This window comes from Hypanus sabinus, chromosome 11, assembly GCF_030144855.1.
Source record: "Hypanus sabinus isolate sHypSab1 chromosome 11, sHypSab1.hap1, whole genome shotgun sequence".
Classification (NCBI taxonomy): Eukaryota; Metazoa; Chordata; class Chondrichthyes; order Myliobatiformes; family Dasyatidae; genus Hypanus; species Hypanus sabinus.
The window spans coordinates 26192578-26219855 of NC_082716.1; the positions used below are offsets into that span (position 1 = coordinate 26192578).

Genomic DNA, 27278 nt, shown 5'->3' on the forward strand with positions numbered 1-27278 from the left:
GAAAGGAAGGGGGAAGATGCTCGAATAAGAAGGTGGGGGTGTGGGGAAGGAAGACGAGCTAGAAGGTGATAGGGAAATCCAGGTGGATGGCAGAGGGGGGTGAAGTAAGAAGCTGGGAGGTGGTAGGTAGGTGGAAAAGGTAAAGAGATGGAGAAGAAGAAGTCTAATAGGAAATGAAAATAGACCATGGGAGAACGGGAAGGAGGAGGGGTACCAGGGAGAGGTGACAGGCAAGTCAGGGGAAGAGGTAAGAGGCCAGAGTGGAGAATTGAAGAAGAGGGAAGGGGAAGGGGGTAAAAATTATTGGAAGTTGGAGACTTCAGCCATCAGGTTGAAGGCTACCTAAACAGAATATGAGATGGTGCTCCTCCAACCTGAGTGTGGCCTCATTGTGTCGGAAAAGGAGATTACGGGAACGGGGATCAGGATTTAAATAGTTGGCCACCAAGAAATCCTGCTTAATGCAAGTGGAGCAGAGGTGCTGGACAAACCAGTCCCTGACTTACGTTGGGTCTCACCAATGTAAAGAAGACTGCACTGGGACCACCGGATATAGTGCACAGCCCCAACAGAATCACAGGTGAAGTGTTGCTTCATGCTGCAGGACTGTTTGGGGCTCTGACTGGAGCAAGGAGATGAATAGGCAAGTGTATCACTTCTTGCCACTTACAGGGATAAGTGCCAAGAGGGAGATTATGGGACAAGTGGACAATGGAATCATGAAGAGGTTCCTGCTGAAAGCAGAGAAAGAGGGAGTGTAATAATGTGTTTGTTGGTAGGGTCCCATTGAAAATGGCAGAAGTTTGGGGGAAATTCCTCATTTGTTTACTGTGACATTTATCATTAAAGTTAAGCACTTATCATTTGTTGTATTGAATGTGTATGTATAAACATACTGCAGTTTGTTTTTTACAGATTTATGGAGAATATATTAAAAATTCAGTAGCCATTCTATGTAGAACTTTTCTGAACATATGCTTTGACCAAGCATCTAAAGAAAAGATAGATTACCTTGGTCCATGGTTCAGTGGAACATAGTTTCATTTGGCAATATACAAGTAAACGGTTGGATGAAAGTAAACTTGAACTTCCGCTAATTTACACTCACCAATCAGCAACCATAATAGAAAACACAGTAGCTATCCAGAGCATTCTTACAGTAATACTACCAATATACCAAAGAAGCATGGGTTATTTTCTACTGTTTGTACAGCTTTGAAATATACAATATCAGAATGGTAGGAAAAGAAAGTGAATTGTTTAGAATCACTTAAGAATAAGTTAATGATCAAAATCAATCAAATGAAAGTGGTGAATGTGGTAACTAATACTATACTGCTGGGGAGCAGAAATCCTGCAAGGCGCTAAAGCAATATTAGTAGATGTACATATAAATGGATCCTAGTAGGTGTCTTAGCTACTGCATCATTTTTTTGATTAATTGCATCTTTCAGAGGAACCTCATGCTTTATTCCAGTATCTGTGGGATACCACAGGTCCAGTCTTCTTAAAAGTTGGAAATTATTTTCAGACCTATTCATTTACTTTACTGGTGGAATTTGAGGATCCCAAATTAGACTGAAGTTTAGCTGCTTTCATAACTAAGCACCATCCTAGGAGTAAATGAATTATACCATTGGACTCTTCCTGATGCCCAACAGGAATGTTTCGATCACCTCAGATAACCCAATACAAAGAGCCAGTGAATCTTTATTTTTTCACATTCATTCTTTAGGATGGAGACAACATCGCCAAAGCCAACATTTGTTCATCCTTCAGAAGAAGATGGTGAGCCTCTTTCATCAATTACCAGCGCCTTTGGTGGGAAGGAAGTTTCAGGATTTAAACAATAGCCCTGAGGCAATGCGGTTTAAATTTGGGTCAGAATAAGGTGCAATTTGGACAAGAAACTGCAGAGACTGATGTTCCTTTGTGTCTAGTCTCTTGTTCTTCCTGGTGGCAAAGATTGTGGCCTGTTGGAGTCACTGTGGTATATTTTGTAGATGGTGCATACTGCAGCCATGATGCATTATTAGTAGCAGGGATATTTAGGATGGTGGATAGGGTAATAATCATTGGGTTATCTTGCATGGCATTGAACTTCTTCACAATTGTTGACATTTCACCTATTCAGCGTAATGAATAGGTGCACCCCTGACTTAGAACATAAAACATTACAGGCCCTTTAGCCTACAATGTTGAACTGACCTTTTAACCTACTCAAAGATCAATCTAATTCTTCTCTCCTACATAGCCCTCCATTTTTCTATTATCCATATGCTTCCCTAAGAGTTTCTTAAATGTCCCAAATGTATCTGCCTCTTGGTTTGACTTTTGGCTTGTAGATGATGGAAAGGTGTTAGGATGTGAGAAATAAATTGCTCGCCATACGAGACTCAATCTCAAATCTTTTTTTACAGATCAGTATTTATAGTCATATTTATTGTCCCCAGATTCCCAACAAACCTTTCTAGATTGCATCACTCACTCACACCCCGCAGGCAATTTACAATTGTCAATTACCCTACCGACACATACATTGTTTACATGTGAAAGGAAAACACACCCAGTGGAAACTTGTGCAGTCACTATGATGCACATTTGCTTTCATGTCTTTGCCAAACTTTCTAAACAAGGCAGCTACCGCTTGTAAGATCAGTTGTAAGTAAACTTCCAACTAATATCATCTAGCTTCTGTGCTTTTTAATAACCTTTTTGCAGAGTTGCTTGGAGTATTCTTTTGTCATTATGGTGTAATTTTACTAGTTATGACTTGGATGTATATTGCTGATCTTTCATTGTCACCGGCTTTAAACCTGGGAATTCCCTAACCCAATAGCACCATGGAAGTACAGAATCAGGTTTAATAGCACTGACATATGCTGTGAAATTTGTTGATCTGTAGCAACAGTAAGGTGTAATACTTAAAAATACTGTCAATTACATATATGTATGACAAGTAGTACAAAAATAGTGAGGTAGTGTTCATGGGTTGATTCATTGTCCAGTTAGAAATCTGATGGTGGAGCTGTTCTAAAAATATTCAGTGGCTTCTGCATGAGGATAACTCGCCATCACCAATAGGGTCTTTTAGGTATACACTAAGGTCTTTTAAGAAACTCTTAGATAGGTACATGGAGCTTAGAAAAATAGAGGGCTATACACTAGGAAAACTCTAGGCAGTTTTTAGAGTAGATTAAATGGTCAGCACAACATTATGGGCTGAAGGGCCTGTAATGTGCCATAAATTTCCATGTTTCCATGTTTCTTAAGAGCAATCGGCAATGGATAATAATTGGGGCATGCTTAATAACAAAATGAATAAAGACACTAATGCCAATGACAGCACAGAAAATTGAAAAAAGCTGCAGAGGGTTGTAACCTCTCCTCAAGGGAACTTGCCTCCACATCATCCAGGATATCTTCAAAAGGCAATGCCTCAGGAAGGCAGCATCCATCATTAAAGATCCCATCACCCAGGACATGTCCTCTTTTCATTGCTGCCATTAGCGTGTATATACAGGTACCTGAAGATAAACGCTGAGTGTTTTACGAATAGCTTCCTCTCCTCCATCAGATTTCTTAATGAGTTACCAACGCATGAACACTCCTCACTATTTTGCTTTTTTGCGTTACTTATTTTTATATATTTCTGATAGTAATATTTTATGTATTACTTCGTATCTGCAACTTTCACCGCATATGTCAGTGATAAATAAAATCTGATTTTGATTCCGAATTAACACACTATGCTGGAGATGCTGCCTGGCCTGCTGAGTTCCTCCAGCATTTTGTATGTATTACTCCGGATTTCCAGCACCTGCAGGATCGCTAGTGTTTCTGAACTAACGGTATGGTTGGTAGCATTTAAGAAGTGGTAGAATGGAAAATGTAGAAGGACCATGTTGCAAGTTCTGAAATTGTGCTTTAATGCCGCCTGGATGCAACATTTCGAATGTATCGAAAAATAGATCACGACAGTAACAGATCAGGTCAGGTGATCTGCAAATGTTTTTTTTCCCGGAGAACAAAACACAGCAGGCAACTTTTCCTTATAGAAAGTGGAACGCAACGTTAATAGAAGATGCTGTACTTGGGAGTTTCGATTAGCTTCGTTTGGCATCGACGGAAGTAAATAAAGCGAGTGTGAAGTTAAGGGACATAAACACCAGCTGGTACTGTGGGTAGTATCAGCACGAATATGTAAGACGTTACGAAGTCTTATCTGTTTCACAGCGAAGTGCACCGCCACAAGGATTCATATACAATATCACTGTAGAAACGCCAAATTAATCTACTTCAGTTACGTAGAGGTTTACACTGAGGAGGTAAAATCAGTGTTAAGGCGCTCCTGTTAAGGCGCCAAGACAAAATATTAAATCTTCCTGGACCTCATTAACCCTGCCGGAGGAGAGCGGAGCATGCTGGTACTTCAGATTTCGCGGTAATGTCAAAAAAAAATTCTTGAAAGTCTTCACAATGCTCACCCAATCAGAACTAGCCAAAAAAGGACAACGATAAAAAAAGTTATTTTTATGATCATCTTTCTAATACTGACTTCCTTTTCGCAAGACCTTTTTAGTGCTTTGTATTTTATATTGTTACTTGTAATAATGATATCCAATGCCTCGAACTGCCCTGTGGCTAAGAGTACTTTAAAGACCAAACTAGAAGAAACGTTATTTAGTTATCAAATAGGTACGCTTACATTTAATTCTGGAAAAAACATTAGCAACGCGCAAGTTGAATGCTCAAGAAAACTAACCTTTAATAATCTTTTAGGTCCCGCCAGCCGGAACCAATCGTACAACCTTATATCTGAAGTGATTCAAAAAATAGTACAAGTTCTATTTGCAGACTCTGACACGTGAAAATGGGGGGCATGTGGTTTTCAAAGCACATTGGGACTTTAAAAAGACAATCTCCCGATACTAACTCGACTCATCCTAGTTGAGAGTCGAATCTAAGAAGATTTATGATATACAGACGTAAAGAATGTTCTGCATTGTTCTAGCACATGTAAGTCATTTTTATCAATGAATTCCTATACAGTTTGACTTTCTTGTATTTTATTAAGTACTTTTGTTTTCGTTATTGTTAATGGGGCAACAAAGTTCGACGTGTCCTTCCAGATGCACAAATGAGGGCGGATTATTAGTTTCAGTAAGTCTATTCCTACTTTGGAACAAGCTTTCTGAACTTATGTTGTGGACAGTTTGGTTAAGAATCCACTGGACATGCCAGTGTAAAAAAGAACAACCCTTTAATATTTCATTGGAGAAACCTTAAAAAAGGATGATCATACACTCTTAACATTGCGTCCAGGAGAACTTATTCCTGGCTGTAACTATCTCTGATACCTTATCAGCAATAAATGTTTAGTTTGTCTTCAAAGCATCGAACCCGCAGACGGACGCAGCGCATTGCTGAAGTGAGGAATGTTTTAAACTGCTTGTCCAAACAGGTACGGGCTAGCGACTGAGTTTCGAGTTTAAACAGTTCGACTCGCCACCAGTGAAATATCAAGAATGGAGTTCTGCTCTGTGGTTAGAATGGATGCAAACCGATATCAAATACGTTCTATGAATTCACATCCCTTGCCATTGTATAGGCGTCAGTTATGTTATATAGAAATAAATCCCAGAGCTAAGGGGAGGAGAGAGAATAGCGGCTAGCTGGATTGCTCCTACATACATCTAGTACAGACTGGACAGGCCAAACAAGAAGAAAAAAAACATTTCTATGATTTTCCCTTATTCACTGAAATAATAAAATTTCTCGTTTTATCGGAGTCCGCGAGCGTTGACGAATGTGATGGCAGTGATTTACGATAAAATTACGTCGGCAGACCAGAAAAATTAATTTTGATCGGGTCACATCTACTCCAAAGTTGCTTTGGGAAAGGATTGAACACTTGGAGGTGAGAACATTGGAAGTGCGGATGTAAAGGCATAACACGCGGGAGCGAACTATTTGCAGGATTATGTCGCTCGCTTGCTGAAGCCGTGTGCCTTTACATGTCGAAATGCAGAGGGCAAGGGAAAATGTTCACACCTTGTTTGAGAACGCTGGCGTGAAGCGTCTCGGGATGCTGTAGCCGCAGATTTGTATTTCCTTGGCACTGAGAAGGCGGGCGATACAGCCCTGTCTCATTTATATCTATTGGTTTCTGTGTGATGCGATGTTTCGTGCCTTTAAAATCTGTCACGGTGGTAATAAGCAATTATTATGGAACCGTTTAGTGACGCGTCGGTGGTGTGTGTGCCCAAACCTGCGATTTAATATGCACGTTTAAATTACTGGAGCAGATTAACGCTGCAGGGGAGAAACACGCGCGCACACACACACACACACACACACACACACACACACACACGCGCGCGCTCACACCTATTAGGCAGAAATGGGGCAAACCGGAGAAACGAAGCGTTGTGCGGAAAGCCTCATTTGATTGTGTGCGGCCACCTACAATTTATTGCTTTGTGTTTGCGCCTCTTTCCGCACAGCCTGAATATACGGGCACTTGGTTTACGGAGAAATAGCGAGGTTTGTTCAGCTACGGACGGCGCTGGGGATTGTAAACAGCGAGCAGCAGTGTGGAGCGAAGATCGACAAGTCGGACCAATCGATTGCACTAATCGGCGGCGGCGTGTGACACAGATCTGAGGACCGGACATGTCTTCTAAAGAAAGGCAGAAAGCCAAGCTGACCAAGGAGAGCGTTACCCTGTTGCCTTGCTTCTATTTCGTGGAGGTAAGTCGGAAATGGCTAGGCAGCCGCAGGTAAGAAACATTGAACCTAACGGTTCATGGATGCCAAAACTACGAACTTACAAGTAGTAAATTCCCAGCTTCTCATTTCAGGGATACATGTTCTCAGCTTTCCTCGTCCCAAAATCCCCTGCACCGTTAGTAAAACAGGAGACGACCATTGGTACTTCACATTAGACCCATCGTGCATGGAACTCGCGTCCGCAGTGACAGCAATGTAATTATTCATCAAACGGGCATCGATCCAAAGTGGCCGAGCCTCCAGTGAAGATAACATCTGGTGCAATATTTCCAGCGCTCCCTTTCCAGTTGTTAACATTAAGTGATTTGATTAATGCATAAGAAAAATGGGAGCATTTGAATGTGGGCGCGGGATTTGGTCACTGAACGACTTGATTAATAAAAGCTGCAAGAGCGAGCTATTCCCCTTTATATAATTTACATAAATTGAAACAGCAGCATTCCGGGGTAGCTTTTATAAACATCTCACCCCGTGTGTCCTGCTGTATAGTATATATATATTTTTTTAAAAAAAGCCGGTTCTCGCAATCGTGCAATTAAGAACATACTGGAAGCCAACCTGAAGCCTTGTAGGGTGTGAAAGGACGCGTGGGCAAGGATGCTGTAGAATTGGCGAATTATTCTAATGTATAGAAAGAACATGTCCTATACAAAAATTCCAAAAATAGTTAATAATGTAAGTCATTATTAGGTGTAATCTTAACATTTTGTGGTGAAAATGAGCTCGAATTCATCATAAATTGTCGGATGTTTTTGGATCTTCATATGGTTAGTTTTACTAAAACCAAATAAAATGTTGCCTTCCCATCTCCATGTTCAGACATGGAATTGTTGGATTTTCCCCAGTAAGAGGGCTGAATAAATACATGTTTTACGGCCCTGACATGCCATTGGACATTGGACCACTCAGAAAAGAAAGCATTGAAACTGTGAAGTGTCACTCCTGTCCATAGAAACTTGCTCCTAGTTATTTTAATACAGGCTTCAGAATGAAAATATGAAGATAGTGGAAATTGGAATGAAAACAGAAACTGCTGGAAATACTCAGAAGGTCAGGCAGCATCAGAGAAAAGAGTAAAAAGCAGTAATATTTCATCCATCAAAATTCAAACCATTGCCAAAACAACCTTGAATTTAAACATCAAATCCTTCTGACTTTCCTTTGCACAGATACTACCTGACCTCTTGAGTGTTACCAGCAGATTCTATATGTATCTTTGGATGCTCTTTTTCCTATTTCTCTCTTTCTCATTCTCTCTCTTAATGCATAAAAATGGTGGAGGAAATCAGCACGTCAGACAGCAACTGTGAAAGGGAGTGGACAGTCCATGTTTTGTTCCATAACTCTTCATTGAGACCCAATGAAGGGTCTTGGCCCAAAGCATCGATTGTTTATTATTTTCCATTGATGCTGACTGACCTGTGGAGTTCCTCCAGTAAAACGGTGTATTAGTCTGGATTTCAAGCATCTGCAGAGTCTCTTGTGTCTATAATTTGCTCTCACTTAATGTAGGTTCTTTCTCCTCATTTCAATTTCAATAGCTCATTTGGTTATAGTCACACACTTGTATCTGTTACCCTCTATGTTTTGAAATCTCATTGGTTATGGTGATGGATCATTGGACAGACTTGGACACATAATGCTTATTGATCTTGTAATTCATTTGTCACTACCTATTTATGGTCATTTGAGATGCAAACGTAAATTTTCATTAATGGCAGAAAGAAAAGCAAAAATGTTATACCTTCTCCAAATCAATATCACAAGAGATGTTGGTCCAACAAATTGGTGGCTATTTTTGTACTCAGTGAGTGTGGATTTGTACGCAAGAATTTAACAGGTATCAAGAGGAGTACTTACTGTAGTAATCTAATTCCAATGAGAAGAACGTGTTTATCTTTGTCATCTATTCAAATATAAATTTCTTCCCTCCCTCCTTACAATTGCACTGTAGATTAATACCTGGTACAGGACAAAAAAAGCCAAATCTTGTTTGAAGGACATTGTTCCAAAAGGGTTGAACCAGCCACAGTGGTGCTGGTGTATAAAGATGTCAGCAGTAAATGATGCGTTCAATATTGTACATCAATATTCAATCTATGGTAACAGAAAAGTATCCTGGTATAAAAAGGCCATCTCTCCTTATTCTGCCTACAGTTATAAATTATAAATTCAATAGATTTTGTCTGTGGAATCCACCTAACACTTTCCATAAATGCAAGATTTTCCATTGTATATCGGGTGCAAAAACTTCTGTATGAACTTCAGTAACCCTCTCTGGGAATTACTAGTGATTTGTACATGTAATGGATTTGACATCTTTGGAGACTTTTTAGGACGTTCCACAGCCTGGCTGAAATATACAATACCTTGAATTGCTTGTATAACTGGTAGAGAATGATTACTGTAATGATTTTATTTGTAGTTGATAGAAGCAAAACTACCCATGTTTATTTATTTTTTATTTACTTATTGAGCGGCGCCCCCTCCCCAGTAATCCCCTAAATTAAACCTAGCCTAATCATGGGACAATTTACAATGACCAATTAACCTACCAAATAGTACATCTTTGGACTGTGGAAGGAAACTGGAGCACTCGGAGGAAATCCATGTGGTCATGGGGAGAATGCACAAACTCCTTTTAGGCAGCGATGGGAATTGAACCTGGGTCACTGGTACCATAAAGCGTGGTGCTAATCACTACGCTAATGTTCCCCTAATCTGAGTTATCACATTTAATTCTGAATAGAAGTGCACAATGTTGAAGTCATCGGAAAAGCTTCAAACACTTCACCATCTACAACATACATACCTTATCTCCCGCCTAGGTAGCCTCCTTCCTGCCGGCAAGAACATCCAACTCACTGACCTCTGCTGATACCCCTGCCCCCCACCCTTACCCCCATCCCTATCTATTATTTTAGTCTGGTTCTCATTCTCTCTCTTTTTTCCCCCATCACTATAATCTCTCCCCCCAGCCCCACCTTTCTTTCTTTTATTTCCCATAATTCTCCACCTTCCCCCAACCCATTTCCCTTCAGCTTATCACTTCCCAGCTCTCTACTTTATCCCTCCCCCCACTTCTTATCCCCCCTCGACCATCCCATGTTACTTCACTCCTGATGAAGGGTTTCGGCCCGAAACATCGTTATTACCTCCTCCCATAGATGCTGTCTGGCCTGCTGAGTTCTGCCAGCATTTTGTGTTTTTTATACATACCAGGTCATTTTAAATAATGTCCAACTTAGCTTCTGATATTTTAGCACACAGTGGAAACTTGTATGCTTATCACCTTAAGCTCCCTGTAAGATATTTAGCAGTATAAGAAATAAGATTTTTGTTTTGATATCTGCACTTGCATTCACAATAAATCAGAAGCATCTACGATGTAACCAGGAGACTCCTTTGCTGGAGTTAATAGTCCCATTCTGAATTAAACTGATGCTACAAACCTTATTTTGCTAAACAATCAATGGGCATCCTGGATCCACAACAGTCCCACACAGCTGTAATGTTTTGGAAGTTCTAACATCCTTTACATTGATAAAATCTTGCATTTATATGTGTAAAGGGATCTGGCCCTTTTTTGCACTCAAGAAAATATGCAGTTATCTCCTAAATAAGACGATTACTATTCCTATGAAGTACTAAGACTCTGAGATAAATGTATGTCTGTCACGATGAACAGAAGTAACTGCAGCTTCAGGGAAGGGATACTATACTCCGCAACAGGTAGATTTTCCAGTGAACTTACTTCAATTCAATAACAGGAAGTGCTCTGGTCCTAGTTCCACACAATTAAATGAAATGAATATGCACTGAGTTTTTTTTTTAACTCAACCCCTGTTGGACCAACAGAATTAACTTTTGCTTTCCATTTCCCTTTTCTTGTGCCCTTGTAGTCCTTTAACTTTCTGAAGTGCCTTCAACTCCCCTTTGAGTATTTTTTTGCATTTATCTACAATAAGGGATAGTTAAAATTATAGGCTTTCTTTGAGATGTTGGAAATTAGGCACCCACGTAGTCAAAGGAAGAAAATGGATGCTCCTATTAGACAGCACTACTGTCCTTGTCCTTAAAGCTATGAGACAGCAGTGTTTACTACTGTGCCACTCTTGGGTGAAGTAACTTGAGAGAGTAATTACCTGAAGTTCATTTGTGATTTAAAGACCTAGAATGTGAAGATCACCTGGAAATGTCTTTAATAGGGCATAGACTTTTCTGTGATGCATGTCCTTCTCAATACAACTGTGAATGCTTCTTCTCCAATTTGAGCAGTTGTGAGTTAGAGGTTATAATGGATGAATGGAGATGTTCCATTACTTTAGAGGATGTTCCGGGATCTTTACCTATCTCCTCCTACAGCAGAGCTCACAATAGATTTCAAAGTTTGGTGTCCACTATACAAATAGCATAGCCTGCCAAATGTAGCTACATAAAAGTAACTGGGGCCTTAATACTGAGAAGATATTGGTTCACTTATTTATCCAGGGAAACAGCCGTGAGGTGTCTGTTGCAGCTAGAACAAGTCTCAGAAGAAAATAAGAGGACAGGTGTCACTGCTACCCTGTGGACCATTAGTTTCAAGAATACAAGAAGAGGAGCAGAAGTAGGTCATCTGGACAATTAGATCATGTCTGATCTGACCGTGGACTCAACTCCTACCTGCCTTTAATCCATAACCCATAATTTCCCCTGCTGTACAAAAATCCACCTAACTCTGCCATAAATACATTTATTGAGGTGGTTTTCACTGCTTCCTTAGGCAGAGAATTCCGCAGTTTCACTACTCTCTGTGAAAAGATTTTTCCTTATCTCTGTCCCAGATTTACTCCCCTAAATCTTGGGGCTAGGTCTCTAGCTCTAGTCTCACCTACCAGTGGAAAAAACTTTCCTGCCTTTATGTTATTATAAGATGTCTTCTCATTCTTCTGAATCCCAGTGACTATCGTCCTAGGTGACTCAATCTTTCCTTGGAATGCTCTGTCACTGACTGTGCTGGACCCCAAGTCCGTGGGTAAATTTAAGGTGGCAGTTGATAGTTTCCTGATCGGTCAGGGCATCAAAGAATATGGCAAGAAGGCAGGTGTATGGGGTTGAGTGGGATCTGGGATCAGCCATGATAGAATGGCAGAGGAGACTTGTTTGGATGTTGGCCTTATTCTTCTCCTATGTTTTAGAGTTTTATGGCCTAATCGTAACCTCATAGGCTAACCCCTCATCTCCAGAATCAAAGGTTTTGTGTCAAATCTAAATCTTCACCTTCAAATACACTTCTCCCTAATTGATTGCAGGCTATGGAAGCATGTTTAAGGTGATCATCAATTTTATTAGTGATGTCTGCTTTCACTAAGAAAAGCCTTGTGGGGTATGGTAAACATAAGAGATTCTTCAGGAGCTAGAATCTTGATCAACACAGACGAAATGCTGGAGGAACTCGGCAAGTCAGACAGTGTGGCTGTTTCAGGCAAAGATCCTTCAGCAGGACTGCAAAGGAAGGAATCAGAATGCCAAGCACAGGTTGTAGAAGTCTGGGTACCCTCCAACCTGATGGCATCAACATACAACTTCCGATAATTTCTCCCCTTCCTTCCTTCTCTCTTTTCCAGTTCCTGAACTGGCTACCCACTCACCCCTCTCTGCTCCTCACCTATCCATCACCTCCCTCTGGTTCCCCTCCTCCTTTGTTTTTCTCCATGGTCCATTGTCCTCCCCGATCAGATTCCTCCTTCTTCTTCCAGTTCCTGAACTGGCTACCCACTCACCCCTCTCTTCTCCTCACCTATCCATCACCTCCCTCTGGTTCCCCTCCTCCTTTGTTTTTCTCCATGGTCCATTGTCCTCCCCAATCAGATTCCTCCTTCTTCTTGCAAATCCCCTCCCAGTTTCTTACTTCATATCATCTTCCCCATTCACCCACCTACCCCCTCACCCAGTCTCGGTATCGTCTGCCAGTCTGCACTCTTTCTCCACCTCCCCCCAGCTCTTATCGTTGCTTCTGCCCACTTCCTTTCCAATGTTGATGAAGGGTCTTGGCTCGAAACCGCAAATACTTATTCCTTTACATGGATGTTGCCTGACTTACTGAGGTCCGCCAGTATTTTGTATGTTGCTTATGAGGTATGAGAATTGTTTCATATTTTCCAAGTATTATCATGGACCTGTTTTGTCAGGTAGCAGATTGGTAGATGATCTTAGCCTCAAGGATATGGAACAGTTTCTCATTTGTTCAGAAGATCAGCTCTACTCACAGGGAAATAAGGAGGAAGTGAGCTGCAACGTCATGGTAAGAAAGATTAAGAACAGGGTTAGGGGCCAAGATGTGGCCTTGCTTGACACTGAGACTGGTTCTGCTTGCTGTAGGCCCATTTTCAGGATGATGGACTGCATACTGTCATGCAGCAAGATAAAGTGGAAGCAGCAGTTCAGTGGGTAGCTGAAGATGTGAGGGGCTATCCACAATTTCTCATGCTTTTTGTTGTGGTCGATGAAAGCTGGTGTCCCCTTCTAGGAGTTGCAAGCAGTAAGCCCAAAAATATTGCACTTTGAAAACTGTACATCATATCAATAAATATTGCAGTGGTTTTACAATCATTCATTGGGATATAATTGCCACCACTGTCTGTATGGAATTTATGCATTTTCCCCCTGACCGCGTGGGTTTCCTGCGCATGGTCCATTTTCTCCCACATTCCACTGATGTATGGTTAGGATCAGTAAAAGTTGTGGGCATACAAATTTGGCTCTGGAACCGTGGTGGCACCTGTGGGCAGCCCTTGTTTGTTTGATTTGACATAGATAACACATTTCACTCTACATCTTGCAGTCCCGATGCACATTTGACAAAAACTAAGCCAATCATAATCTTATCTTAAATTAGACATTTCAGCTCACTAACAGTTTGCAAAACTTTAGCCCAATTTGAATATTATCAACAGCATCTAGGAATTCTAGTATTTTGTGAGATTCAAAAGGAAAGATTTGTGTAAAATTATAAATACCTTAACATACTCTAACCTTTCCTGTCCTATTTCTTGTTCTGTATGAAGTGTAGCTGTGGCTTGGTATCATAGCAATAGGAGAAAGTGATTTATTCCCCTCTAATGTGGAACATGGATGTCACCAGCAAGTTGCTGCATTATTTTGGCTGAAGAATTTCCCTTGAGAAGTTATCACTGAGCTCCCTTCCTCATCTGCTGTAGCCTGAATGTTCAGGGTATTCCTGTAGTAACATGCAGGAGGAAGTTCAAGGATCTTGCCCCAGCAGCAACAAATGACCAACCATGTATTTCTCAGTGGGTTTAATGTATTACATGAAAGGGGAAGTGCAGGTGCTGGTCTTCTACCTTGTGCTGCCAGGTGGTGAAGTGACAGGTTTATGAAGTGGCGTTGAAAAAGCTTTACTGAAAGCTGCAATGATTTTTACAGAGACCGCACATTGTATTGGTGTTGCACTGCTGGAGGGAGTAAATGTTTAAGTTGGTGGATGGGGTGTGAATTAAGGAGGCTGCTGTTGACCTGCAGCTGTGTGTTGACCTGCCACGGTCCACTCTGATAGGCAATATTCCATTGCAATACTGATATGTGCTTTGCGAATGGTGGAAAGACATTGAGGGTTCATGAGGCGAGTCGCTCCACCACCTAACATCGTGGCACTGACTTAGAACGGTTACTGATGTGCTCAGTTGGTGGCTGTCAGGTTGGTGACGGGGCGACTTTCGCCATACAGGTACAACTGCGCAGTTTGACCGCTTAATCAGATCTCAACAGACTTAAAGCCTTAGGATTTTTCTGCTTTTGCTTCAATTCTCTTGATATCTTTCCTCAATAAAAATCTATTAACCTCAATTCTTAGAATTTCAATTAATCTGCCATCCACAGGCTTGTGGGAAGGGAGTTCTAGATTTGCACCGCACTTTGACGGAATGCTGACATCATTTTTTTTGCCTATGTAGCTCAGCTCTAATTTTAAGTGTATTCCCGCTTGTCCTCTCCTCACAGGAAATAGAATTTTTGGTATTGATGCCATCAAAAGATTTCAAACACATCAGTGTGGACAGGCAGGGGAGGAGGGATACAGACCAGGCACAGGCAGATGTGATTAGTTTTAAATTGATGTCATGGCCAGCATGGCAGCATGGACATTATGGGCTGAAGGGCCTGCTCTCATGCTGTACCATCTATGTTCTATATATATATATATTAGTGCTGTAGACCCGACAAATCTCAGGATATCAGAACAGGACGGGCTTATGAGCCCTGTGTGGTATACATAAAATACCTTGACTCTTACACTAGACATCTCTTTCCTCTCCAAAGCCTCTGAAATAGTTATAACCATAAACATCTATCTCCATCTTTCACAGCTGCACTTGCTTGCAATTACCTAATGAACTATGGCCCTTTGACACAGTAACAAAACAACTGTTAACTAAATTGCTAATATCCATGTGATTGTGGCAAATGCAATGGCAATGCATCCGTCCTTCAGCTTCTGATTTACACATCACGTCTATATCAAAATATACAGGGAATTGCATTAATAACCAATGATGTGCTGGGGGCAGCCCACAAGTGGCGCTACCCATACCAGTGCCAACATAACATGCCTACAATATTCAACACACCAACGCAACACGACGCTCAACACAGAACATGTAAAGCAGGAATGACAGCTTAATGAAACAAGACAACAGCAGCAAAACAAGCCCCTTACCCACACTCCCACCCCTTCACTCACTCAGGCCTCTAAACGCAGGGCAAGCTGCCCCTGGACCTCCAGTCCTTGGTCTCATGCTGTCATGTTCATAGACAACTGGCTTCTAACCTCCAGTGCCTTGCCTGGACTCCCTCTCTACCTTTGGACTTGCCAGCTTTGGTCATTGACCTTTGGAGCTCTCTGCCTCTGGATTCGTGGAGCTTTAATATTTGAACTTTAATATTTGGCTTTGCCCTTTGGACCTCACCAGCTTCTGGGTATCGACTTGTTGATTCAGGACTTGTCGATCATGAGTTTGACCTTTGAGCTCTATATTTGCCAATATGGGTTTGATCTTATAGCCTTGACCGACCTGACCTCCAGGACCACCGTGCATTTTAGGCCTTGTCATCTGGACTCACATGGGGAGTGGGGGGGACCTGGTGAGTGGCTCTCGTGATTTTGACTCCGGAGTTGGCAATGTGAAGATTGCTGGTCTCTTCAGCACCTGTAAACCTGACACAACCCTACTTTCCTTATCACTGACTATTGACTGCGGAGCATTCCAAACTGGACTCTGAACATAGGCTTATACCCTTGACTCTTCATTTTACCTCATCTCTGTGCCTAAATCTTAACCTGACCCAACACTATCCCTAGCCCATCCCTATGAATCCTGAAATAAGCACTACGACTGAACTGCAACATCGGACATTACAATTCAGTACCAATTTAGCTCGAACACTGTCTCCTACTCTTGACTCTTCATTTACTACACATAACCTTTAACTCTTCCTCATGCCTGTCCCTAAACTTTAATCCGATCCCTTATTCCCCACGATGATCCTCAAACTATCACTACAAACCTAAAAAGCAACTAAGCCACAACATTGATGGGCATTACAGCTCTGTGCCATCTTTACAGGAAGACTTTTAATCCGCATCACTCTTAATGTTCCTCTACACATAGTTTGGTTAACCAGAGCATCATCAGCCAATACATCTCTCTCCCCTTCCATAGGCTAGGATCACATTCCATAGGTGTCATTCTAATCTATCCAGTCATAGCTGGAGAGTCTGGTGACTTCCCTTGTCTTCTCTTCTCCTAACTGCACTATTCTTCCCCAAGAATCATTCTCGCTTGTCCCCATCTTCATACTATTCCATCAATCATTCAGAAATATTGCTTCAGTTACTAAATTTATGCTGAAAATACCTGTTTCTACAGAGGCATTGCCTTTCTTAATTTGACCACTGACACTAGATTGTCATGCCACATGTCTTACATCAACTACTGAAGGAAATCTTGAGCAGATGAATGTTCAGAAAACTGAAGCCATTGCTTTTTGTCTCTATCAGAAATTACACTTCCTAGCCACTGACTCCATCCCTCTTTTTGGCAACGCCATTGAAGTTGCTCTGAACTTTTCAGCTGGGTTGGGATGATCTTCCTTTATGATGTGACAATCCTATGACAGCATTAAATTATCCATTGCTATCTCTATAACATTTCCTTTCTCTATTTCTGTCTCAACTCATCTGGAAACTTTCATCCTCTACCGCTGCGATGAGACCATACTCAGATTGGAGGAGCAACATTTTGTTTTCCATCTGTGTAGTTCCCCAACCTGATGGCTTGAAATTGATTTCTCAAACTTCTGGTAATTAGCCCCTGCCTTTCACTATTCCTCATTCCCATTTCCCCCTCTCGCCCTATCTCCTTATCTGCCCATAACCTCCCCCTTCCCGTACTTACATAGCCTTCTGCCTCTCCTATCAGATTTCCCTTTTCTAGCCTTTCATCTCTTTCGCCAATTGATTTTCAGATCTTTACTTTACCCCTCACTCTGTCCCAGCTTCACCTATCACCTACTACCTTGTACTTCTTCCTCCCCTCCTCCTCCCCTTCTCACTCTGACTCTCATCTTTCTTTCTCCAGCCCTAATGAAGGGCCTTGGACTGAAACGTTAACTGTTTACTCTTTTCCATAGATGCTGCCTGGCCTGCTGAGTTCCTCCAGCATTGTGTGTGTAACTTTCATCTATACCTTTGTTCACTCTGGATTTCATTACCTATTCCAGTAAAATCTCATATCCAAAATTTGCTAGCATTATATGCAGTGAGTTCCACATCATAACTATAACCTGGTAACAGAGGACTTTTCTTCACATTGTTACCATTTTCATTATTTTAAGTCTTACCAATTATTTTTTCCAGTCAAACCTATGGAAGTAACTGTGTCCCTTTTATCGAAGGTTATGTTCACTAAGCCTTTCAAATATATTTGCTTTTATGCATACCTTTTTATATTTCCCTTCCTCACCATCTCCAGATGTGTGTGTATCAATAGATGCAGTCTGGCCTGCTGAGTTTCTCCAGCATTTTGTGTGTATCCACTGCCCTTAGCTCCAGTCCGCTTACACTGATGAATTCCGAATTTGGTATTTAGCAGGGGATGTGCTCTTTTACACTCTTGAAGAATAAATAACTTGTTGCAGGTCATAGTGTGTGAGCTATCGAAAGAAAAGGTTAATGTTGACTTAAATTAGAGAATTATATGTAATTGGCCGCAATAAATTGATCAGCTGGTCCAAGTCAGTGTTTATGCACCAAGTGAGCTACATAAAACCCAATCAAGCACAATCCAGTTGGTTCATTTATGTATAGATATAATGTATTGTTCTGTGGTCAAACATGGAATAAAAGAAATTACAGAATTTTTTATTGTGGATTCTTGTGTTGAACAGTATCAAGAAAATCACTGTGATATCAATTAAAATCAAATTATTTATATATTAAATTAATTTAATATTGTTAAGCACATCCCATTTATTTAGTTTTTTATGGACTTAGTTGGAACAATCCAACTGAAACTGCTTAAAATATTAAATTTACACCCTCAGATTAAAAATAATCAATTGCATGATAGCAAATCATCTTCAATCTTCAGAGTTAAAGGGGATTAATACCAGTTGGAATTTTGTAAGTCATATTTGTGCATGAGCAAATGAAAGGGTTAACACATAATGGCTCTGTGCCTGTACTCACTGGAGTTTAGGAGATTGAGGAAGGATCTCATTAAAATCTATCAAATGTTGAAAGAAATAGATAGAATGGAGGTGGAGAGGTTGTTTCTTATAGAAGGGTAGTCTAAGACCAGGCGCAGCCTTGGAATAGAAGGATGCTCATTTGGAACAGAGATGAAGAGGAATTTTTACAGCCAGTGTGCAGTGAATCTGTGGAATTCATTGCCATAGATAGCAGCGGAGGCTGAGCAGTGGGTATATTTAACATGGAAGATCATTAGCAAGAGCACCAAAGTTTACGGGGGAAGGAAGGAGAATAGTGTTCGGAGGAATGGTAAATCAGCCATTATGCAGAGCAGACTCAATGGGCCAAATGACCTAATTCTGCTCCAATGTCTTATGGTTTTATGAGCTTTCAGAATGAAAAAATAGCCCTGACAAAAAATGTGAGATACATATGTTTGTTGTTGTAAACAGTAACAAACAAATATGCATGTGCTATTTAGTGATGATAAGCGACACGCATGAGGAAATGTTCAGGTTTGATAAAGGTATCTTAAAATAGTTCTAATAACTTTGAACATGCAGTGCCAGTAATATATCACTTTAGTATATTCTAGGCTTGAAATGAGATTTCAGATACAAGCATATGGCACCAGTTTCCTCATTCCCCACTTTCCATTTTGTGAATACTATGGTGTTATTTGTACCATACGTTAATGAAGCACATGTGCTGTAATAAAATTTTGCTCATGGTGTTATCCAAATTGGAACCAAAATTATGATTATACTTATGTCCACATGAATCAGTGCAGCAAAGGCTGTTGGATGACAGGTACCAAGCTGGGAATTCTCAAAAACAATCAGAATAGTAATCTGTGGCTTTACTTGTTTCTGGAGAAAACTACTATAATCCACGGCAGAAAACTATAGAATAAAGCTGCTTCCATCTGAGATGGTAAGCAAAAGCATAAAATTACTCACAGATAAATATTAAACAATTGCATTTGTCAAGACATGCTCTGAGGACAATTATAGTAACTTAGATTATCCAAATATACCATGACCCATTTCAAAGAGGACACTCGGGAGAGTCATAAAGCACTGGTATATGGAACATTCATTAACTTATAATGGTAGGAGGCAATTTTACATTTAAAAGGTGATACTGCAGTTACCTATAATCTAAACGTTAAATTACAGTGTCTCTACCACGAAAATGTAGAGAAATTGGGAACAATGAAACACTTCTTTAAAATGATTTTCAGAATCATAATTCAGTACTTGGTCATTTTGTCAGAAGCCTCAAAGCAGGATCAAGGTAGAACTTACAATTCCTTGAGAATACCAGATTGAGGAGGTGCTTGAGTGTAAGAAAACCAAATATCAGGAGCGGATAGAGCAGTGCTAGAGGCATGTTGCAAGCCAATAAGAGGTGGGGTGAAGAGGTTTTGCTAGCTGCTTACTGTGCAGAAACTACTCTCTCCCTGGCATTAGTGGGGCTGCAAACAGAAGAGCCATCGGGACCACCACGGAGGCTGCTGAGTGAGCCTTCAGGTGGGTATGGATCAAGAGGTGTGATCCGTGGACTAGTGCTCCTGGAACACAGGTCAGGGCCTGATCAACCTGGCTGGTCTGCTTGGGCGAGAGTGTCTGATGTTGAGAGGCCCATAACACCCGATGACCCAGGTTACATCACTGATGTGTCTCAGTGCGTCCTAGGCTGTATCTCAGCATAGTAATTCAAATTGTTGTATCAATATATTTCACAGACTTGCATCTATTTTTTCTGCTATTTTCTCACTGTGTGACTGTCTCATATTTCAAATGCTATGCTGTTACTGAGTTTGATTGGTGCACATGAGGTCCCTTCTCTCTGTGTGTTTGTTAACTGAGTCAATCACTTTGGGACTAATTTTCATACGGTGCCCTGTTGTATGAAAGGTAGACAGAGGATATGCAGTAGTCAACCATGAACTTGAATAACTTTCAGCTCAGTCTCTTCTTGTAATGTGGTGTGAGCCGATAATGGAAATTGCCATACAGCCCGAAGGTTAAAGATCTGGAGGCAGGGGCTTGAGCTTTTGTGAAATTAAAGGGTCAGTGTATTAATATCAAGAATTACAAGAAACAAGTAGGTTAGCATGAAAATAGCACTTGCCCTTTAACTACATCATTTGGTTCTGATTTTTCAATCCGTGGTTATCAATCATAATTTTCATTTGGATTGCTTTGGAAATGTACAAACCTGGTCTGCTAAGGCAGCCATATAAAGGTTGTGGCAGAAGCGGGGAAAAGAGTGGTGGGGAGGAATCTGAGGGAATAACTGGATGGAGGTAGGAAAAGACTTGGTAGATTGCAGTTACTTGCAACAGGGACTGTGGGATCAGGTTGGAGTGGTGAACACCAAGACATATGGTTTGCTGACTGCAGGTAGAAAACTACTAATATATGCATATGTGGCTCCTGCTTGCTGTCACTCTGGAAATCAGTGCAGATGAGAATGGTGCAAGCAGTTGGCTTAAAGTCATATCTTTTTAAAAAAATGTCCCCACTTTCTCAAAATATTTTCCTTGGCTGATCAATTTTATCATTGGATCAATTACAACAAGGCTTCCATGATTACATTGCTCCACAGTTATATAATGGAACACCTGTCTAATTATAATGGATAAATTCTTCTGCTATTTTTAAATGAATTATACGTTATTCACTGTAAACGATAGATTCATTAAATAATTGTTGCATTTTCTTAAAGCTGTTTTTTAACTCCTATTCTGCACTTGTAATCCCTCCTGGTGTAGAGTTGGGATTGCTAAGGAACGCAGCTGAAACTCAGAGTTGAACATTGATGCCACAGTAGGATAGTGGTTAGCACGACACTACTACAGCTCTGGGTGCTCTGAACTTTGAAGTTCAATTCCAGTGCCATCTGTAAAGAGTTTGCATGTTCCACCTGTGAGTGTGTGTGTGTGTGTTTCCTCCCACAGTCCAAAGACATGCCAGTTAGTAGATTAATTGGTCATTGTAAATTGTCCTGTGATTAGGCTAGTGTTAAATAGGCGATGTGGCTCATTGGGCTGGAAGGGCCTGTTCCACGCTGTATTTCTGAAAAAAATAATAAAACAAGTCTGCAAAAAAGATATGGGTTGTGTGGGGGCAGGGGGAATAAAGGAGTCGTAGATCATTTTGACATTTTAGAGAAAACAAAATACTGATGGTAAAACATTTAATTCAGTCAGCAGAAATCTTGAAAAAAATCAGTCTTTATTGGTCATCTTCAGACTACCTCATAAAGGAAGAGCAATTGGCCAGAAAGAAGATTGCAAATAGATTAAAGAGGTGAAAAAAAGTGAGTAGTTATTCTTTAGGGGTGTCGTAATTCTGTGGCTCAGTGACTAACTTTTTGCTCAAGGGCTTGAATTTTTGAGTCAGAGACTGGAGTTCAAGTCCCAGTACAGCACTGGGGGAATTCAGGCTAAATAGATTTGGAACTATACAGCATGTACAGTAATAAAGACCATGACAAATCTGGATTGTCATTAAAAACCCAGCTGGTTCACTTCAGAAGAGGAAATCTGCCAGTTTGGCCTTTCTGTGACTGTTAATGCCTTTTTGAAATCGCTATTCATTTCAGGAATCATTTGGGGATAGGCAACAAACTATTATTTTTACAATTATTGTCATGAGTAATTGTCTGTCACTAATTGACACATGAATGAATTAAAACAATACAAGAAGACTGAAAAAGGAGTATTCTCTGTTATATGTCAATGACTAAAGATCTAAATTGGACCAAAATTGGCAGTGGATGATCTGGGTCCCAGTAAGTACTTGTGGTTTCTTCCACAATATCATTAGCAAGAGGATGGCAATTCCATGCATGATATTTACATATGGGTGAGTCACCCTAACAACGATGGGTACGGATCTGCTGGAAGTGCACAGCTCAACCTAAACTTAGATGCCAGCGTTCAGTTCAAATGGGGCATCCGGTCAGGTTCTGTAGTTTAGTCAGGCTCTATAGACAACACACTTAATGCAATACATAACCAGGATGACAAAGAAATCTTTGGATCTAATGATGAACTATTAAAGATGAAAGAAGCTAAAGCACAGAAACCTTAAAGCAACATTGACCATAATATAATAAAAGTGGAGAATAACTTTAAGGTACAGGAGCCTCAGGACCTATGCCACAGGTTCAGGAACAGTTAATACACCTTAACCATCAAACTGTTGATTGTTACAGTTATTATTCTATAGATTTATTGAGTATGCCCTCAAGCAAATTAATCTTAGGGTTGGATATTGTGACATATATGTATACACTTACTTTGATATTTAATGCTTGGGGGAATGTATAAATATTGTTAGTGATGTAGCAACTTCTAAATAGTTGTTCTGCAGAATTCATGAGAAAAACACAGGACTGTGCAAAGATCTTGGGCACATATATATAGCTAGGGTGCCTACGACTTTTGCACATTACTGTATATACTACTGAAGCAAAACAACTTAAATGTTGAATACTGTGGACAAATAAAATGGTGATATGGAACATAGGTTAAGGAAGTTAAGGAAAGAGGCAAACATTGAGTATGAGCAAAGGGAATCATACCAGATTCTTTTTAAATTAGGAAAATAAAGAGGAGTTATGAAATATAATCATTGGGCAACAGTTAATATACTAAATAACTCTGCATTGAGTGTATGAGGACTCCGTCGATCAGGGTCGATTATGGATGTTGTGTCTTAGCTTGCATATCTATTCTGCGGTAATGTAAATAAAAACAAGGAAATTCAAAATGAGAAAATGGTCTCCGAATGATGGACAGGATAAACTATATACAGAGCTATTAAATAATTACTTTAGTCCAGTAATTATGAGAGGCTTGGAACAAACAGACATGGTGTGACATGGGATCTACCCACATATAAATAACAAAAGAATCAGTAAGACCTGTGATCTGGGGCAATTACTGCACATACGAGAAGAATCAAAGGCAAAGAATGGGAGTTTGATGGTTGGCCTAGACTTAAGGGGATGAAGGAGAAGCATTATTGAATATATATGATAGGAATATGGATAGTAGGAATATGGAGGCCTATGGTCCCAATGCAGCTAGATGGGAGTAGGTAGGTCAACTGGATTTGGCATGGACTAGATGGGCCAAAGGGCCTGTTTCTGTGCTATACTTCTATATGACTATGTAATTACGGTTTGGCATAAGTTGACGCACTAAAGGACTGGCAGATAATTAACATAATAGTAATACAGGTATGCATCGCTTAACGTCCATGATACGTTCTGTGAAATCGGACGTTATGTGATTTGGACGTTGTGCAAATACTATATTATATACAGCAATTTCTCCATATCAGGTATAGGTCCCGCTCCCATTTTCGTGAGCCTTGTAGTTTTCAGTGAAACCGATCCTTTAACAGCTTTGAGAATTTTTTTCTTTGTTTTTCAGGATCGACATGATTGTCGAGTGCGACATGCCTAAATCCCGAGCAACAGCATTCACTGGTTTTCCACCTTCATATTGTTTAATAACCTTTTGTTTCACTTCCAAATCACTTTTCCTTTGCCTCTTGCTGCTGCTATCACTAGGAGTCATTTTGCTGCATTTGGAAGCCATGATGCACCTTGCGGTAATACTTTCGAAAGAAGATTAGACAGAGAGATAACGCTACTACACTCAAGAGACATGCGATACACCAGATTGGTTACATCTGCTATGTCACGTTCTCTGATCGGGACGACGGACGTATATGCGATCGGACATTAAGTGGCGCACCCCTGTACTTTGGAAGGGGAAATAGAAGATGTCCAGTGAGCTGCAAATCAGTGGGAGAAGCTGATTGCTTTCTTGTGCATTCCTTGCCTATTCTTCTTTGAATGTAGAAGTCACAGGATTGGGAAATGCTGGTTAAGATGACTTAATGAGTTTTTACAGTGGAATTTTATCCTGGTGGAGTGAGTAGGTCCATAAGGTGATGGATGAAGTAGTAAGCAAGTGGACTGACCTAACTTGGATAGAGTACAATATCTTGATTGTTGCTAGGGGTGCTATCATAAATACAAATGGAGAATATTCCCCCATTCTGCCTGCAGACCTACAGCTGGTCAGAAAAGAAGTAATTCCCTGCAAAGTACGTAGTCTATCAGTAACTCTTAAACTCATATTGTCCGGTTTTTAATCAGTGAAAACAATCAAAATGTTGATTATAGATGATGGGGAAGAAAAGATTTCTGAATTCAAAAGCTCAAATCATTTCAAGTAGCCACATGGATAGTACATCCAGCCTGTAAGCTTCTTGTTTTTGGATGGATAGAATTGAATAATAGAGAAATTCTGCAAAACTTGTGTTGAACATATACAGTTGGATAAAAAGCGCACACTTGTCTTATCAGTTTGGGCACTGAGTTTAAAAGTCCAAATGCCACGTTGCAGCTTGGGCCATATGTGGAGCACTGTGTGTATTTCGGGTCACCGTCTTACTGGAAGGGTATGAAGGCTTTCGAGAGGTTGCAGAAGTGGTTCTCTACTTAGCTTCCTGTACAAGAGAGTATTATCTGTGAGAAAAGGTTGGACATAACTTGGATTGTCTTCCCTGCAGCATTGGAGGCGAGGGGTGACCTGATGGGAGAATAAAAAAAGAATATAAAGATATAGATAGGATAGATAGTCAGAGATTTCAGCACCCCCCCCCCCCCCACAACCCCAGAGTGGGTGGTTGAAGGTGTAGCTTTAAAGAGAGGGGGTTGGGGTGAAGTTTATGAAGATGTGCATGGTAAGTTTTCTTTTACAAAGAGAGTGATAGGTGCTAGGAATGCGCTGCCAGGGGAGGCGGTAGAATCAGATATAAGAGCAAAGTTTAGGAGGTTTTTAGACAAACACATGAGCAAGCAGCAAATGGAGGGATGCAGATTACGTGCCAGCAAAGTTGCAGTTCCTATTGACATCATGGGCTGAAGGGCCTATGCTGTTCTATATTCTATGTTTTTGTTCATATATAGAGGATATTGAGACAGAAAATATACCGTAGATGTTTATGCATATAGGGAAATGAATTCAAGGTAGGTCACTTTTCCGAGGAACTTTTAAGATCTTTAAACTTACTGAAGGGTCCCAGTGTGATCGTAGGACCGTCGCAGCAGGAGGAGGAGTGAGGGGCTTGGGAGAGCACTGAGTGCTGGGAAGCAGCTGAGGAACTGAGGTGAGTGTGCTTTAAAAGGAGCGTGGAGTGCAACTGAAGGGTTAAACAGACTGTTGATTAGTTGATTAGAGGGAGTGAGTTCTTGAGATAATTGGCAGGGATAAATAAAAGGAGGGGTAACTGAAGAGGAGTGGCCAGTGAGTGAGTGGCTCAGGGTAGGAGTGGAGCTTTGAGGCTTTGGCTCAAGAGGGTTCAGCGAGCAGAGGCCGAGGATGAGCTTGCTCCCAATGAGGTAAGGCCGGGTAAGTTCCTTAAGTTAATTTAATTAACTTACGAGTAGGTAATGGAGGCAGCAGTTAGGGCAGTCGAGTGCTCCGTACACAGTATGTGGGAAGTCAGGGAGTGCACAATTGTCCCTGATGTCTACAACTGCAAAAGGTGCGTCCAGCTGCAGCTCCTGACAAACTGAGTTAGGGAACTGGAGCTGGACCTGGATGAAATTTGGATCATTTGTGAGGCACAGGCAGAAATAAACAGGAGTTTCAGGGAGACAGTCACCCCTAAAAGTCGGGAGGCAGGTAGCTGGGTGACTGTCAGGAGAGGGAAGGGGAATAGACAGGAAGAGCAGAGCACCCCTGTGGCCGTTCCTATCAACAATAAGTATACCGTTTTGGATACTGTTGGTGGGGCTGACCTACCAGGGACAAATTGTAGTGGCACCGAGACTGGACCCTCAGCACAGAAAGGAAGGAGGGAAAAGAGGAGAGCGGTTATGATAGGGGATTCAATAGTTAGGGAGACAGATAAGAGGTTCTCTGGGAGAGATCAAGAATCCCGGATGGCCTTTTGCCTCCCTGGTGCTAGGGTCCGCGATATCTCAGATTGAGTTGGAGGTATTCTCAGGAGGTAGGGTGAGGAGCCAGATGTCGTGGTCCATGTAGGGACCAATTATGTGGTTAGGAGGGAGGAAGAGATCCTGCAAAGTTTAGGGAGTTAGGTGCAAAGTTGAAGGACAGGACTTCCAGGGTTGCAATCTCAGGATTGCTACCCATGCCACGTGCTAGTGAGGCTGGAAATGTTTCTGGACAATTGGGCTTTGTACCAGGGAAGGTGGGACCTGTTCTGATGAGACAGTTTGCACCTGAACTGGAGGGGGACTAACATCCTTGTGGGTAGATTTGCTAGTGCTGCTCCAAGGGGTTTAAACTAGATTTGCAGGGGGAGGGGAACCAGACTGTTAGAGCAGATAGAGAGGTGGAGGAGGATAAAGGTCATGTGAGGACTGCATGTATAGACTGAAATCAAAGGTTTGCATGTGACAGAAATGTTCTCAGGTGCATCTATTTCAATGCAAGGAGTATTGTAGGTAAGGCAGGTGAGCTTAGGGTGTGGATTGGCATGTGGGATTATGACATTCTTGCTATTAGTGAGACTTGGCTGCAGGAGGGGCAGGTCTGGCAGCTTAGTGTTCCAGGGTTCTGTTGTTTCAGACGTGATAGAGGGGGAGGGATGAAAGGGGGAGGAGTGGTATTACTAGTCAGGGAAAATATCACCGCTGTGTGTAGACAGGACAACCCGGAGGGCTTGTCTACAGA

At 41.1% G+C, this 27278-nt stretch overlaps 1 protein-coding gene across 1 annotated transcript in view; it reads left to right on the forward strand.

Annotated features, from left to right (window-relative positions):
• The first annotated feature begins 6428 nt into the window (after positions 1-6428).
• The window catches only part of plppr4a (phospholipid phosphatase related 4a), a 79807-nt gene continuing 58957 nt past the window's right edge, over positions 6429-27278 (forward strand). The window contains exon 1 of the mRNA XM_059983569.1: positions 6429-6753. Within this exon, the coding sequence (XP_059839552.1) occupies positions 6676-6753 (78 nt within the window). The 5' untranslated portion in view covers positions 6429-6675. The remainder of the gene's footprint in view (positions 6754-27278) is intronic.